A 14147-nucleotide genomic window follows, 5' to 3' on the forward strand; every position below is an offset into this window, starting at 1 on the left:
TTGGACATTCCATTCAACTGCCCGTGGTGGGCATTCCAGTCCACTGACCATGCCTAGTTTGTGTGACTGACTTTCACCAGGTAGAACAATCAACAAGGTCACCATAAAATTTTGACCAACACCAGGCCAGTAAAGTGACCACTGAAAACAATTTCCAAATTTGTGATCAATGGACCCACGTTTAAGGAGAAGAACTCCTTTGGTCTACCAAAATGGTTTGAGTTTCAGTCTCTAATTTCTTCCTTCTCAGATACTCTGGTCTCCACCAAAAGGACACTATTTGGTGAGATGAAGCCATTTTGTTGGTCAGCAGGAGCTCGGAAGCAAGAAAATGTCACAGTGGTAGAATACAGCATCATCTTCCTCAGCAGCAGCCCATCGCTGGAAGTTTCCAGAGCATTGTGCCAATCAAGTGTTGGAGGGACTTTCATTTAGATACCCTTATGTGAGCCTTATGTGAGAAAATTGCAAACCTGTTTCTTGGACTTGTTAGCCTTACTGTTTCTGATACTTAGGTGCTGTCTCTTAGAGAGCCTGAAACAGCCAAGACATGGCTGAGGACATGGAGGAATCTGCAGGTAAGCATCACTGGACCCTGAGGAGTTAGATATTTTGTGTCTGTGTGACCATATACATATGGTGGGGAATAGTGAGCATGACTGAGGGAGATCTGTACACCTGAAAAGGTTTTATGAAAAATTATATTAAAGTAAGATTGTTTCTCTCTACTCTCCCTTTATTCCAAAATAATAAAAATCACCAGATTATAAATTATAAGTATAAAGGACCAATGATGGACTGGGAGCCTGAGAGATGATTGTGTTTTACCTGTTTAAAAATGTATAGTCTATTTGAAGAGAGAGTGGCTACAACACAAAGGCAGTTTCTTGTTTAATCTTCAGTGCTGGCAGAGTCCTTTGGAAATATTCTGCTTTGCCAAAAACGACTGTATGAAAGGGTGATGTTGTTTGATTTGGAGGCTTGTGGAAAATCATTACATCCAAAAAGATCCCTCCTACCAACTTGCCATGTGGTGTGAAATTTCTCAGTTCCCTTGACTCAAATATGTCTTTTCAGTTTTCCAACGTGGTTTATTCAAATAATTCCTGGAATGTGCAAGTCAAAAATATTTGAATCATTTTCAGAAAAGAACAAGGTTGCATGAGCATGGTACCAGAAGAGCTGGCAGGCCCAGAAGGGAAGTCAGAGAAAAAGAGGATGTGAATAATTAGGATGGAGGGGAGCATGGAGGAAGGAGGTAGAAAATAACCAGCTCTATTACACTTCTGCCTTCCCCTACTCAAGTCAGGCATAAGGGGCTCAGTTCATGGAATCTGAGAGCTGAGCCCTGCTGAAGAGGATAAAGAGTGATACCTACATGACTGGAGGCATAAATTGGGACATAGCATCTTGTGTCTTCCCCTCCATGTTTAATTTAGGTTTTGAAGAAAAAATACAAAGCATCTTCTATTGTCAAGTATATGAAATATACATGACAGTGTTCCTGCCATCAAAGAGCTGGCAGTCAAGAGGGAAGAGGAGAAAAGTATGAGGAAGGGAGAGAGGGAGAGAGAAAAGAAAGGAGAGAGAAGGAAAGAAGAAGAGAGAGGAGAGAGACAGAGAAGGAGAGAAAGAGAGGGAGAGAGAAGTGAACACTGCAAAGTAATTAACAGGAGGACATTTCAGCATGTGTGTGTGGTTTTTTTTTTTTAATGTTTACAATGTTGTATTAGTTTTTGCCATATTTAATTCTTTTCCCATCCACTTTAGAGATTTTGGGAGATATTAACCTCACTCTTGGCTTGCTGAACAAGGAAGATAATATTAGCAAGGTAAGGAAAACGGACAAAAATCTCTTCCCCACTCACTTTTTCTAGTCCAGTTATTGCAATATTTCATCTGCATCCTTCTTTGCTTCAGCTTCTTTCGGGCTTCTTAAGTGGTATTCAGTTTTTCAGAAAATGCACTTTTCATGGCAGTCATTTTAATGTTATCATGACACTTGGCATTTGAGGATTCAGAATATCCAGTTGTAGAAGCTAGCAAAAGAATGTCCCCTTCCATATCCTTATGCAGATAGATGTGGAAAGAGGGGGATGTCAGAGTCACAACCATGTGGGTTAGAGCCTACTCCTGTGTACTCTGAGGGTTAGCAGACATTTTTTGGTGCAGACCAAATGTTTTATGAATGTTTTGGATAGGACCAAATGACCTGCAAGGAATTTGAGGGCTCCTATGAGAAAATTCCCAAAGATCAAACCAGTCAATCCTAAAGGAAACCAACCCTGAGTAATTCACTGGAAGGAATGAGGCTGAAGCTGAGGCGCCAACACTTTGGCCACCTGCTGGGAAGGACTGACTCACTGGAAAAGATCCTGATGTTGGGAAAGGTTGAAGGCAGGAGAAGGGGGTGACAGAGGATTACGTGGTGTCCATCATGGACTTGATGGACATGAGTTTGAGCAAACTCTGGGAGACAGTGAGGGACAGGTGTGTTGCAGTCCGTGGGGTCACAGAGAGAAGGACAGCACTTAGAAACAGAACAACAGACAGCAACGACTCATCTACAGTGCTATTTCACGATAGAGATGGATTTCTCTGAGATTTGAAGGTTTTTCTGGCTTCAACAACCTTTCGTAAAATAACAATGCTATCCTTCATAGAACACTTATCTAGGGCACTTGATTCTTTCCAAACAATTACGCACTGTATTATGCTCACTCCTCACAACTTTGTGATATAGGTATTGTTATTCCCATTTGACAGCTAAGAAAATTGAGGCCCAGAGAAGTAACATGCTGGAGAACCGTAGACAAGCCCATCTGACTCCAAAATAACGCTCCTAATCATTATTCAATGTAACCTCCCTGTGAAGGGCAGTGCTTGCACCTTTATCTCTTAATCCAGTGGTTCTCAACCCTGACTCCATGTTAGAATCCTGTACGCAAAGTGAGTTATCTCACACCTTAAACACAGGCGTAGTACCTCAAGGTAACTATGAGGCTCTTGGAGATTTCAGAAGACCAGTCTCTCATCTTCCAAAGGCCTTGTGGCCATCTAAGAGATTGAGAAGAGCCCTCACACACAACATCTGCTCAAGCCATGTCGTTCCCAGAGGCTGCAGCTCTGTGGAAAGGAGTTCACAACTTCTCCTCCACAAAGGCATAGATGGAGCAAGGGTTTACAAATCCCCTTTAGGAATGAGTTGCATAACTTCGCAGCCTCTTTGGGAATCACGTCATATTCCTTAATGCTATAGGTGCTCTTTGGTAGTAAAAACAACAATTAGGGTGATGGGCATTTCCATTGCCCTGAGGGCCCTACAACAGAGAATTTCAAGAGACTTTAGTATGTCAAGTAGCCCATTCCTGCCTTCAGCTAGATATTGCCTTAGAAATATAATCATATTAAAACAGGTTTTAGAATGAACTTTGCTTTACCTATAAGCCTTTGATTCCTAAAGATGCATATTATGTTAAGTGCATGTGTGCTCAATCAGGTTCACTTCTTTGCTACACCATGGACTGTAGCCTGCCAGGCTCCTCTGTCCTTGAAATTTTCCAAACAAGAATACTGCAATGGGTTGCCATTTCCTACTCTAGGGAATTTTCTGGACCCAGGGACCAAACCCATGTCTCTTAGGTCCCCGCATTGGCAGGCAGATTCTTTACCACTGTGCCATCTGGGAAGCCCATATTATGTTAAGGAAGCCTCAATTAGGATATATAAAATCTCGTAGAGATACATTCAGAGAAGGCGATGGCACCCCACTCCAGTACTCTTGCCTGGAAAATCCCATGGAGAGAGGAGCCTCGTAGGCTGCAGTCCATGGGGTAGCAAAGAGTCGGACACAACTGAGTGACTTCCCTTTCACTTTTCATTTTCATGCATTGGAGAAGGAAATGGCAACCCAGTGCAGTGTTCTTGCCTGGAGAATCCCAGGGACAGGGGAGCCTGGTGGGCTGCCATCTATGGGGTCACACAGGGTTGAACACGACTGAAGTGACTTAGCAGCAGTAGCAGGGATACATTGCTTAGTTTAATGGTATTATTCATCTGGACATTATCTGACTCTTTTAGTTTTGCAACTCAAATTTCTGTGTATAACTTTGTATGTTCACAGGAAGACATTTATGGTCATCTCACTTCCATTATTCAGAATACCGACATCTTGGATGATGCAATTGTCCAAAGGTTGATTTATTATGCTTCTAAGGACATGAGAGATGACAATGTAAGTTTGATCCTCAATGATGCATCAGTGTCAGGGCCAGTAACAGGTCTTTATGTGATGCAACTGCACCCATGTAGACATCCAGAAACTTTTTTTACATCACTACCAGGACCATAGATCACTTCTATTTGTTTTTCATGGTAACTTGGATATTATTTACCCCATCACAGATGAGGAAACCAAGGTAGAGCTTTGAAAATTTTAGAAATAATATTTCATTCACTTTTAGATGAGGACGTTGGTGCTTAGAGAAACTGTTTGCATAGTAACACAGCTATCTATCAACAGAATGAATAAACTAGAACCCAAATTTCTTGGCTCCCATGTGAATTCCTGTCTCTTCATATGCCTAATTGTCCATGTATACTAGGCATTGTATCTTAAAAGTTATTTGTAGAAGTACTTTGAGTCTTACATTATTTCCTTCCAGAAAGGATTTTTGCTTGTTTACCTGCCAAGGCACAAGCAATCTAATTTCAGGGCTTGGGATTTTTCTGGGCAACTTCCGTGACTCAACAGTCTATGGAAAGCCAATTTAACCTTCCATATCAGTGCAGCCCTTTGGGGTCTTAAGCCTGAAAAGTAAAACATAAGATGACCAGGGTCTCACTATTGGTTGGCCCTGAATTCTGACTATTGTCCCGAAGAGCTGCAAAGCATTCTCAAAGGCAGGGTTTATATCTCTGGATTTCTAGTCTTGTCCAGATTTCAATTCAGTAATTCATTCCACCTTATATTGTGATTGTCTTTGATGTTTCTATGAGTATATTTTTTAATATCTTGCCCAGCACTTTTTCTTCTCCTCAGCAGGAAAATGGATCAAATTGACTTCATTGACCATTACCAAAAGCAAAGGCCCCTCCAAATATCTCCATTAAGGATAATTAGATCAGGACAATACTAAAACTCAAAGCTCTGGACTCCCAGCCCATTTTTCTTTCTCCATTCCCTTCAGTAATTCATATCACTTAAACATAAATCTTAAGTTCATGGTACCTGATTAATTAGCTAGAAAATATGCATTGCCTCGAGCTTACAAGAACTCTATGAAAACCTGGCTTTGAGGTGCTTTTGAATTACCTCTGCTTCCCAGCTGCTGACATCTACCCTAGAGTCTTCCACACATGGTTTGTGACAGCCTGTTCTCCCTTGTTTGAAAAGGTAGAGAACTTGTAAATATTACGTTAACTATTTCCCCTCTGCTGATTCTTGCTGGTTGTTACTGTTATTTTCCTTTTCTTCTTCAGATCCTCAGAGAAATCAGAATGCTAGCTGGGGAGGTATTGGTGTCTCTTGCTGCACATGACTTCAACTCTGTAATGTACGAATTACAAAGTAACTTCAGGATTCTGGAGCTACCAAATGAGTTCGTTGTGCTTGCCCTGGCTGAACTGGCAACCAGCTACGGTACGGAGGGAATAGCCTCCCCATTTTCCCTGGGAAATCGTCATTTTAATTTTCTAAACCCAAATGGAAGCAAACAGCAGAGGGGGAGGGTCTCTTCTACTTCCTTCTGTACTAAAGAAATACTGACAGCGACGTCTGGGCTACTGTTTGTGAGCTTGGATGGGCCTGCTCACCAGTCATGGGCCCACGCTGTTCTGAATTTGGCTGGATTCTTTCTCCCGCCCTCACCTTTCCTTTCATCTGGCTTTGCAAAAGCACATTTTCCACAAGCCATATTCTGCAAACCACTCAACTCTTACATGAAATAAGGGTTTCCTAGGATGCTTTTTTCTAAACTACTTTATTTAACACATATTTATTGAGCACCTATCACCTGTGCTAGGCCCTGGGGGTACAGGCAAGTTCTGGTGGGAGGGATGAACATTAATGAAATAATTATCCAAGTAAGTAATTGCTATGAAGCAACAGGTACAGACAACTGATAGAAGGCACCTTATTTTAAGGTGCTCTAACTACAGTAAATCGCCCAGATGTGACTGAGTTCCATTCCAAGAGCGTGTTTGTAAGCCCAGTTTGTTCATTCAGTCCAACAAAGTTAGCCTAGCATGTTCGGCTGTATAGTACTGTACTGTAATAGGTCGATAATAATTTTCACACAAATAATACATAAAAAATGAACACAAAATGTGAAGAAAATACTTCAATCTTACCGTACAGTACCTTGAAAAGTACAGTAATCTCAAGCTACATCACCACAGCTTTTGTGCTTGCTTCCAGACATGCGGGGCTTGGAATAAAAACACTATACTTCTGCATTGTCCACAGTATTGCACGGTAAAGAACATATCTACTTGCACATGACCTTGTATACCAGACACGTGAACTAACGTATGAGACTGGACATGCAATTCCACATTCTCATCTCTGAAAGTTTGCAACTTGAAAATTCATATGTAGGAGACTCACTGTATAGCCTGGCACTGGGGAGTAGGTATGGGGCAGAATGGCTTCCCACCACACCTCATCTGCTTTGAAATGCTTGTTAATTGATGATGGTTTGCGGAGCTGTGACAGAACTTCCTCTTGTGCCCTTCCTGCAGTGTCCCAGAGTATTCCCTTCATGATGATGACCCTGCTCACCATGCAAACCATGCTCAGGCTGACCGAGGAGGAGAGGATGAAAGGCGCTTTCTGCATTGGTGGGTATCCCTGTGGTTTCCCCTTTGTTTGTTAAGACCAGACTATAAGTGGAGCAAATGCCTTATTTTTCCTTTTGCTCTTATCCTTTCTAGTAATAGTATCTACCATTTACTGAGGGCCTTCTACTTGGAAGGCCTTCTGCCAGGAGGAGTTACCCTTATCCATCCTCACTGCAATTCTACAAAGTACTATTAGCCCATTTTACAGATGAGAAACTGAGGGTCAAGGGAGTTAAGCAATTTTCTCTCAAAGTCATGACAGTCAATGTGATGGAGAGGTGGCATTCAGATCTATATGACCACCCTGTCCATATTCTTTCCACTGTCCTATGTAGTCAGTTTCTACTAGTCTCCTTTTTCAACTGGACCACACTTTCTCTAGTGATTATGAGATCTTACTAGCTCTTAGCTGTGGGCTAAATTTTGGTATCTCTTTGTAATGCAATATTGTGAAAATGATGAGTAGACAATCTAATAAAAATACAAGCAATCAAAAAATCAAGGAAAATGGGTAAACAAAGTATGGTCACAAGTCCCTTCTACCAGTCCCTTCTACCTCAGAACTGAAAGACATCTATAGTAATCAACAGTCTGCCGAGGATGACTTGCCCTTCAGTTCCTGGAAAAAGCATTCTCTGCACAAGAAGAGGCTTCTTAGATGTGTCTGAAGACCTGGACTCTCTCCTCTGACCAGTCACTGAGCCATCAGGTGATTCTGTCCTTCTCTCAACCTCAATTTCACCTCTTGAAACAACAAATGAAGCGACTGCTGGGATTCCTTCCACCACTGACATCTCTGTGACTATTATTTTATAGTATTTTAAGGCCCATGCTGTCAGAAATGTCTTCTTTACTTATCATCCAAGTCTTCTCTGTTCTATTTTGCCCATTTCTTCTTGTCTGTCCTCAGTGAAGGTAAGATTTGTACCTGATAAATATTGAGAATTTACTATCTACCTGGGTACTGCCGTGGGTATTTTTAGATTATTATTTCACTTAACCCTCACAGTTACTGCATTGAGTGGAGAACTATTTCAGTTCATTTTACAGATGAGAAATTGAGGCTTAGAAAGGTTAAACAGCTTGCTTGCAATCACATAACCAATACTTGGCAGAGACAAGATGTGAAGTATGATATAGCAGTTTTCAATATTTTTTTATTTTCCCTACTTACCATCACAGTTAACATTGTGTTCCAGCAAAACAACATTTGGTGCCTCTAAGTGCATTTCTACCTCCAGTATTAATAACCAAGAAGGTAAAAGAAAATAAAATCAGAAACCACAATGCAATGAATAAGGGAATTCTTATCTGTGTATTATAAAGTTATCTAAGTGCTCTTTGGTCCTAAAGCAACTTTGCCTGACTGCCAGTTAAGGTTACATGTCTATACTATAAAGAAAATATATACAATTTAATAGCCATCCATCTAGCTGTGCAATCAATCAGCAAAGAAACAGATGTTGTATTTGTTGTTTCAGAATATCAACAAACAAGGTATGTATACCACACGCACAAAATGGATTCGAGAAAATGTAGAAATAGATTTGAGAACATGAGATTATATGAGAGAGTCTGGAGGGGGAGGAATAAACCAATAAGTGATCAGTTCTAAAGCTAAGCTACTCGGCATCTTTTCCATAGTATTGTGTGACATATCCTTGAGAGAGTAAACTATGACTTTTTAGTATCTAATACAAGGGATAGCATGAGGAGCTGAAGGAAAAAACAATTATTTAATGACCTGATGCAAATATATATGATATTTTGCAGGTTCAACATTTTTAAGTTTTATTAAAGTAAAATGTACATGGAGAAAAACATAATTACCATAAGTATACAAAGTGCTGAGTTGTCACAAAGTCAGCCATCCATTTGACCTCCACTCAGGTTAAAACTTTGGACATTATTAACTCCTTAGAGGCCCCCTTCATCTTTTTTCCCAATCATCACCCTCTCTATCTTCTCCAAGAGTAACCACAATTGTGGATTCTAACACCACAGGTTAACTTCACCTATTTGTGAGATTCATGCACGTTGTTTTGTGTCCATGGAGCCCATCTTCATCTCTGTTTACAGTTACATGTCTATATGGTAGTTTTTCCATCCGACCTGTTGACAAATAATTTGGATCGTTTTCTGTTTGAAGCTGTTACCAAAAAGTGAATAGAAACATTCTTGTACAAGGTTTTTAGTGCCTATATGTATGCATATCTAAGGGCTGTACACCTCAGAGCAGAATTTCTGAGTCCTAGATAAAGCATATTCAACTTTGGTTGATAATGTCAAACCATTCTCTAAAGTGTTTGCAGCAATTCATACTCTCACTAGCAAAATGTCAAAATACCAGCTGTACTTTAGTCTTGTCAATACTTGACACTGACTGTCTGAAATGGTAGCAATTCCGGATGGTATGTTGCAGTATCTCATTATGGTTTTAATTTACATTTCACTAAAGTGGCTGGAGTACTTTTTCATAAATTCATTTGGTACTGTCATAGATTTTATAGAAATTAACACACATTTGTTAATCACCAGTATGCTCTTCTCAGATTATATTATGGCCCATCCCTCTTGATATTTTTCTCAATCTGTGGTTGTTTTTAAATGCAGCCCTAGAGAAGTTCAGCAGAGCCATCTACAAGTATGTCAACCACTGGAGAGATTTCCCCTACCCCAGATTGGATGCCAACCGCCTCTCTGACAAGATCTTCATGCTGTTCCGGTATATCATGGACAAGTGGGCCTCCACGACCTCGCCCATGCAAGTGAGTGGGGCTCAGTGTGACTTCACCTAGCTCTCCTCGCATCCCAATTGAACTTCCTCTTCTCTTTTTAACATGATAATTCAACTTAGTTCTTTTAGAAAGTGATGGGTTATATTTTATCTGGTTTATTAAGTCTTTTGTTTTTCCTGTTTCAAATCACTATTTACTCATTTATATCAACTAATATTTGTTGAGTCCCCATGACATGTCAGATATCGTTCCACATACTGGAGATACAGTAGAGATTAAACAGACCCAAATCCCCACTCTCATGGAACTGACATGCCTATGTGTGAAGAGAACAATAAATAACTAAAATGAGCAAAATATATTGAATGTTAGCTATATCATAACCCATATTTGGACTGAGTCACTGATTACACCAGTCCATAGAAATTTGCTGTGTCTATGACTATCACAATGAGTTAAAATGACATCTAAAGAATGAGACTGACCATTTCATAATAATGTAATGCCTTCTAAAGAATAGATTACAAAGTGCATTCATATATATAATCCCATCCTAATCTTGCTTAATTGCTATAATTTTTTAAGTAAGCTAATTTATATTTTATTTTAATCTCTTTATTGCTATATTATAAAAGATTTAATGTTTAGCTACCTTCTCTAGTTTCTTCTGTATATTTTGAGCTATTAATTTTTTTAACATGCTGAGATGGTGAAATCGTTAGCAAACATGAAATTTTTAAAATACTCTGTAGAGGTCTTTTATGGAAGCCACTTGAAAAGCAAAATGCAGTTCAAATTTGCTCACTACAAGAGTTAGGCAAGTAACAAGAAGGTGCACAAAGGAGTAAGAGAGCACAGGGGGAGAAACACTTCACACCCGATGAGTACTGGAAAGGCCGTGACACTAGACCTGAGCTTGCAGCCTATGAGGTCATCTACTGCTGGGGAGATGCAGTCACTACAGAGGGGAAAACTCACTACAGGGTAGGTTGGAGATGGGATAATGTGGCACTTGAGTGAGTTAAGTGGGAGGAGGGGAAGTAGGGTGAGGAACGTGAATATAAAGAGGCGGAAACAAAAGAAACCCAAATGGTGATCTTGGCCAACAGAATAAAGAGCCTTGAATTCTACACAGGATGTTTTTTAAGAAATAAGAAAACCTGGGAGGACTTAAGAAGAATGAGATCTTAGAAACTAAGGAGTGATTTTCAAAAAGCAAAGACAGATCTACAGAGGCCATTGTTATGGTGCTCAAATAAGGAAAGTCTTAAAACATGTCCACTGCATGGAAATGTGGTAGAACCACCTCTCAGCTGACATACAGTCTTAAGTGAAATAAATGCTTACTGTTGTTAGCCACTAAGCTTTTAAAAGTTTCTTTATTTTTTAATTGGAGTATAATTGCTTTACAACACTGTATTAGTTTCTGCTGTATAATAACATGAATCAGATACGTGTATGCATATATCCCCTCCCTCTTGAACCTCTCTCCCACCCCATCCCACCCCTGTAGGTCATCCCAGAGCACTGAGCTGAGCTCCCCGTGCTATACAGCAGCCTCTCAAAAGCTATCTGTTTTATGCAAGGCTGTGTCTATATGCTTATGCTAGTCTCTCAATCCATCCAATTCTCTCCTTCCCCCGTTGTGCCCACAAGTCTGTTCTCTACACCTGCATCTCTATTCCTGTCCTGCAAATAGGTCCATTGGCACCGTTTTTCTGGATTCCAAGTATATGTTTTAATATACAATATTATTGCATTGTATATTACAATATACAATATGCAAAGAGTTTTCCTCTTTCTGACTTACTTCACCCTGCGTAACAGACTCTAGGATCCTCCACATCACTACAAATGACACAATTTTATTCCTTTCTGTGACTGCCACTAACTTTTGAGATGGTTTGCTCTATAGAAAAAATTAGCAAATAGATAAAAATTATATAATATTAGGTAGAGAAAGCAGAATATAGAACTACAGATTAAAGCATGATGTCAGTTTTTAAGAAATTAAAATACATAGAGAAAAAGAGAGAAAGGAAAAGGTCAAGTAAAAAAAAAAAAAATGTATTAAAAACATACCCAATACTGCCTATCCATGAGTACTGTGGGTACCATGTTTTCTGCTTCATCCTAATTTTTGTGATTTCTAAACTTTTATCATCAGTATATATTGCATTTATATTTTGTGAGGATTCACTTTTCATGTCATGTGGAAGCCAGAGTATTGTGGACTGAGAAATAAATGGAAGGTAGGGAGTGGAGATAACAAAGGCAGACCACTCCTTCAATGAACTTTGATATGCAAGCAAGAAAAGAGAAAGAGAATTGGGTGAGGATAACAGTGGGGTTGAAGTGATATGGACTCAAAGAATTTTTCATGTCAGGGAGATTTTTAATTTGTTAATATATTCTCATTAGTTGTAGAGCACAGGGAGCTCTACTTAATTCCCTGTGGTGGCTTGAATGGGAAGGAAGTCCAAAAGAAAGGAGATATACATATGCTTGATCCATCTTCCTGTGCAGCAGAAACTAACACAATATTGTAGAGCAACTATACCCCAATAAAAGTTCATTTAAAAAGAAACCCCCCCAAAATGGAAAAAATCTACATTGTTTGTAAAATAAACTTATAAGTAAATTTTCTAGATTATTGACATTTTAAGCACCATGATGTTTAATAATATTATTCAGAATAATAATAATATTCAGAGGAATACTGAAGAAAATTAAATATGTTTCATGAAAAAAAATTTAATTAAAAACAATTTAGTCTGTGGGAATTTGAATAGAATTTATATCCTACTATCGTGTGAAAATTATTTAAACCTTAATTGTGTTGATTGGCACATGGTGCTTTTCAGATCTACTATATCCTTCTACTTTTCTGTATATTCTATTAATTTTTGAGAGTTTAATATTGAGAAACTCCAATTAAAAATCTTAATTTATTTACTTAAAAAATAATTGTAATCTATAGTGGAACTGCATGTAACATTGTTCTGTATTTTCCAAGTCTCCTGTAACTGTGCTATTATCATACTTTTGTAATTTAAAAAATAAAGAAAGAGAACAAGTTTTTAACAAATTTGTTAATATAGTAAAATAAACTGACCATTAGAATGAGATTAAAGAAATAGAAGGGAGGGGCAAACATTGAAATGAGCATAGATATGGATATGGATGTAGATACAAATATAAATATAACTCTTCATCATACAATGAATACAGTGATCTTAGCTTAAATATTTTTTGAAAAAACCTTGTTTGGTTGAAAGCAGTAAGGAAAGGTTTTTGGAAGTATCTAAACCTGTTCCAGACATCATGGAATGTGAAGTCAAGTGGGCCTTAGAAAGCATCACTATGAACAAAGCTAGTGGAGGTGATGGAATTCCAGTTGAGTTATTTCAAATCCTGAAAGATGATGCTGTGAAAGTGCTACACTCAATATGCCAGCAAATTTGGAAAACTCAGCAGTGGCCACAGGACTGGAAAAGGTCAGTTTTCACTCCAACCCCAAAGAAAGGCAATGCCAAAGAATGCTCAAACTACCGCACAATTGCACTCATCTCACATGCTAGCAAAGTAGTGCTCAAAATTCTCCAAGCCAGGCTTCAGCAATACGTGAGCCATGAACTTCCAGATGTTTAAGCTGGTTTTAGAAAAGGCAGAGGAACCAGAGATCAAATTGCCAACATCCGCTGGATCATCGAGAGAGCAAGAGAGTTCCAGAAAAACATCTATTTCTGCTTTATTGACTATGCCAAAGCCTTTGACTGTGTGGATCACAAGAAACTGTGGAAAATTCTGAAAGAGATGGGAATACCAGACCACCTGATCTGCCTCTTGAGAAACCTATATGCAGGTCAGGAAGCAACAGTTAGAACTGGACATGGAAAAAAGGACTGGTTCCAAATAGGAAAAGGAGTACGTCAAGGCTGTATATTGTCACCCTGCTTATTTAACTTATATGCAGAGTACATCATGAGAAACGCTGGGCTGAAAGAAGCACAAGCTGGAATCAAGATTGCCGGGGGAAATATCAATAACCTCAGATATGCAGATGACACCACCCTTATGGCAGAAAGTGAAGAGGAACTCAAAAGCCTCTTGATGAAAGTGAAAGAGGAGAGTGAAAAAGTTGGCTTAAAGCTCAACATTCAGACAACGAAGATCATGGCATCCGGTCCCATCACTTCATGGGAAATAGGAAAACAGTGGAAACAGTTTCAAACTTTATTTGGGGGGACTCCAAAATCACTGGAGATGGTGACTGCAGCCATGAAATTAAAAGACACTTACTCCTTGGAAGAAAAGCTATGACCAACCTAGATAGCATATTCAAGAGCACAGACATTACTTTGCTGACTAAGGTCCATCTAGTCAAGGCTATGGTTTTTCCAGTGGTCATGTATGGATGTGAGAGTTGGACTCTAAAGAAAGCTGAGCACTGAAGAATTGATGCTTTTGAGCTGTGGTGTTGGAGAAGACTCTCGAGAGTCCCCTGGACTGCAAGGAGATCTAACCAGTCCATTCTAAAGGAGATCAGTCCTGGGTGTTCTTTGGAAG

The 14147-nt window shown here is 39.3% G+C and overlaps 1 protein-coding gene across 1 annotated transcript in view; it reads left to right on the forward strand.

Annotated features, from left to right (window-relative positions):
* The first annotated feature begins 550 nt into the window (after positions 1-550).
* MROH2B (maestro heat like repeat family member 2B) overlaps positions 551-14147 on the forward strand; it is a 75846-nt gene continuing 62249 nt past the window's right edge. The window contains exons 1-6 of the mRNA XM_052659097.1: positions 551-578; positions 1771-1832; positions 4124-4234; positions 5482-5641; positions 6742-6840; positions 9454-9608. Of these exons, the coding sequence (XP_052515057.1) occupies positions 551-578; positions 1771-1832; positions 4124-4234; positions 5482-5641; positions 6742-6840; positions 9454-9608 (615 nt within the window). The remainder of the gene's footprint in view (positions 579-1770; positions 1833-4123; positions 4235-5481; positions 5642-6741; positions 6841-9453; positions 9609-14147) is intronic.

The sequence above is a fragment of the Budorcas taxicolor genome, chromosome 20 (assembly GCF_023091745.1).
Source record: "Budorcas taxicolor isolate Tak-1 chromosome 20, Takin1.1, whole genome shotgun sequence".
In the NCBI taxonomy this organism is placed as follows: Eukaryota; Metazoa; Chordata; class Mammalia; order Artiodactyla; family Bovidae; genus Budorcas; species Budorcas taxicolor.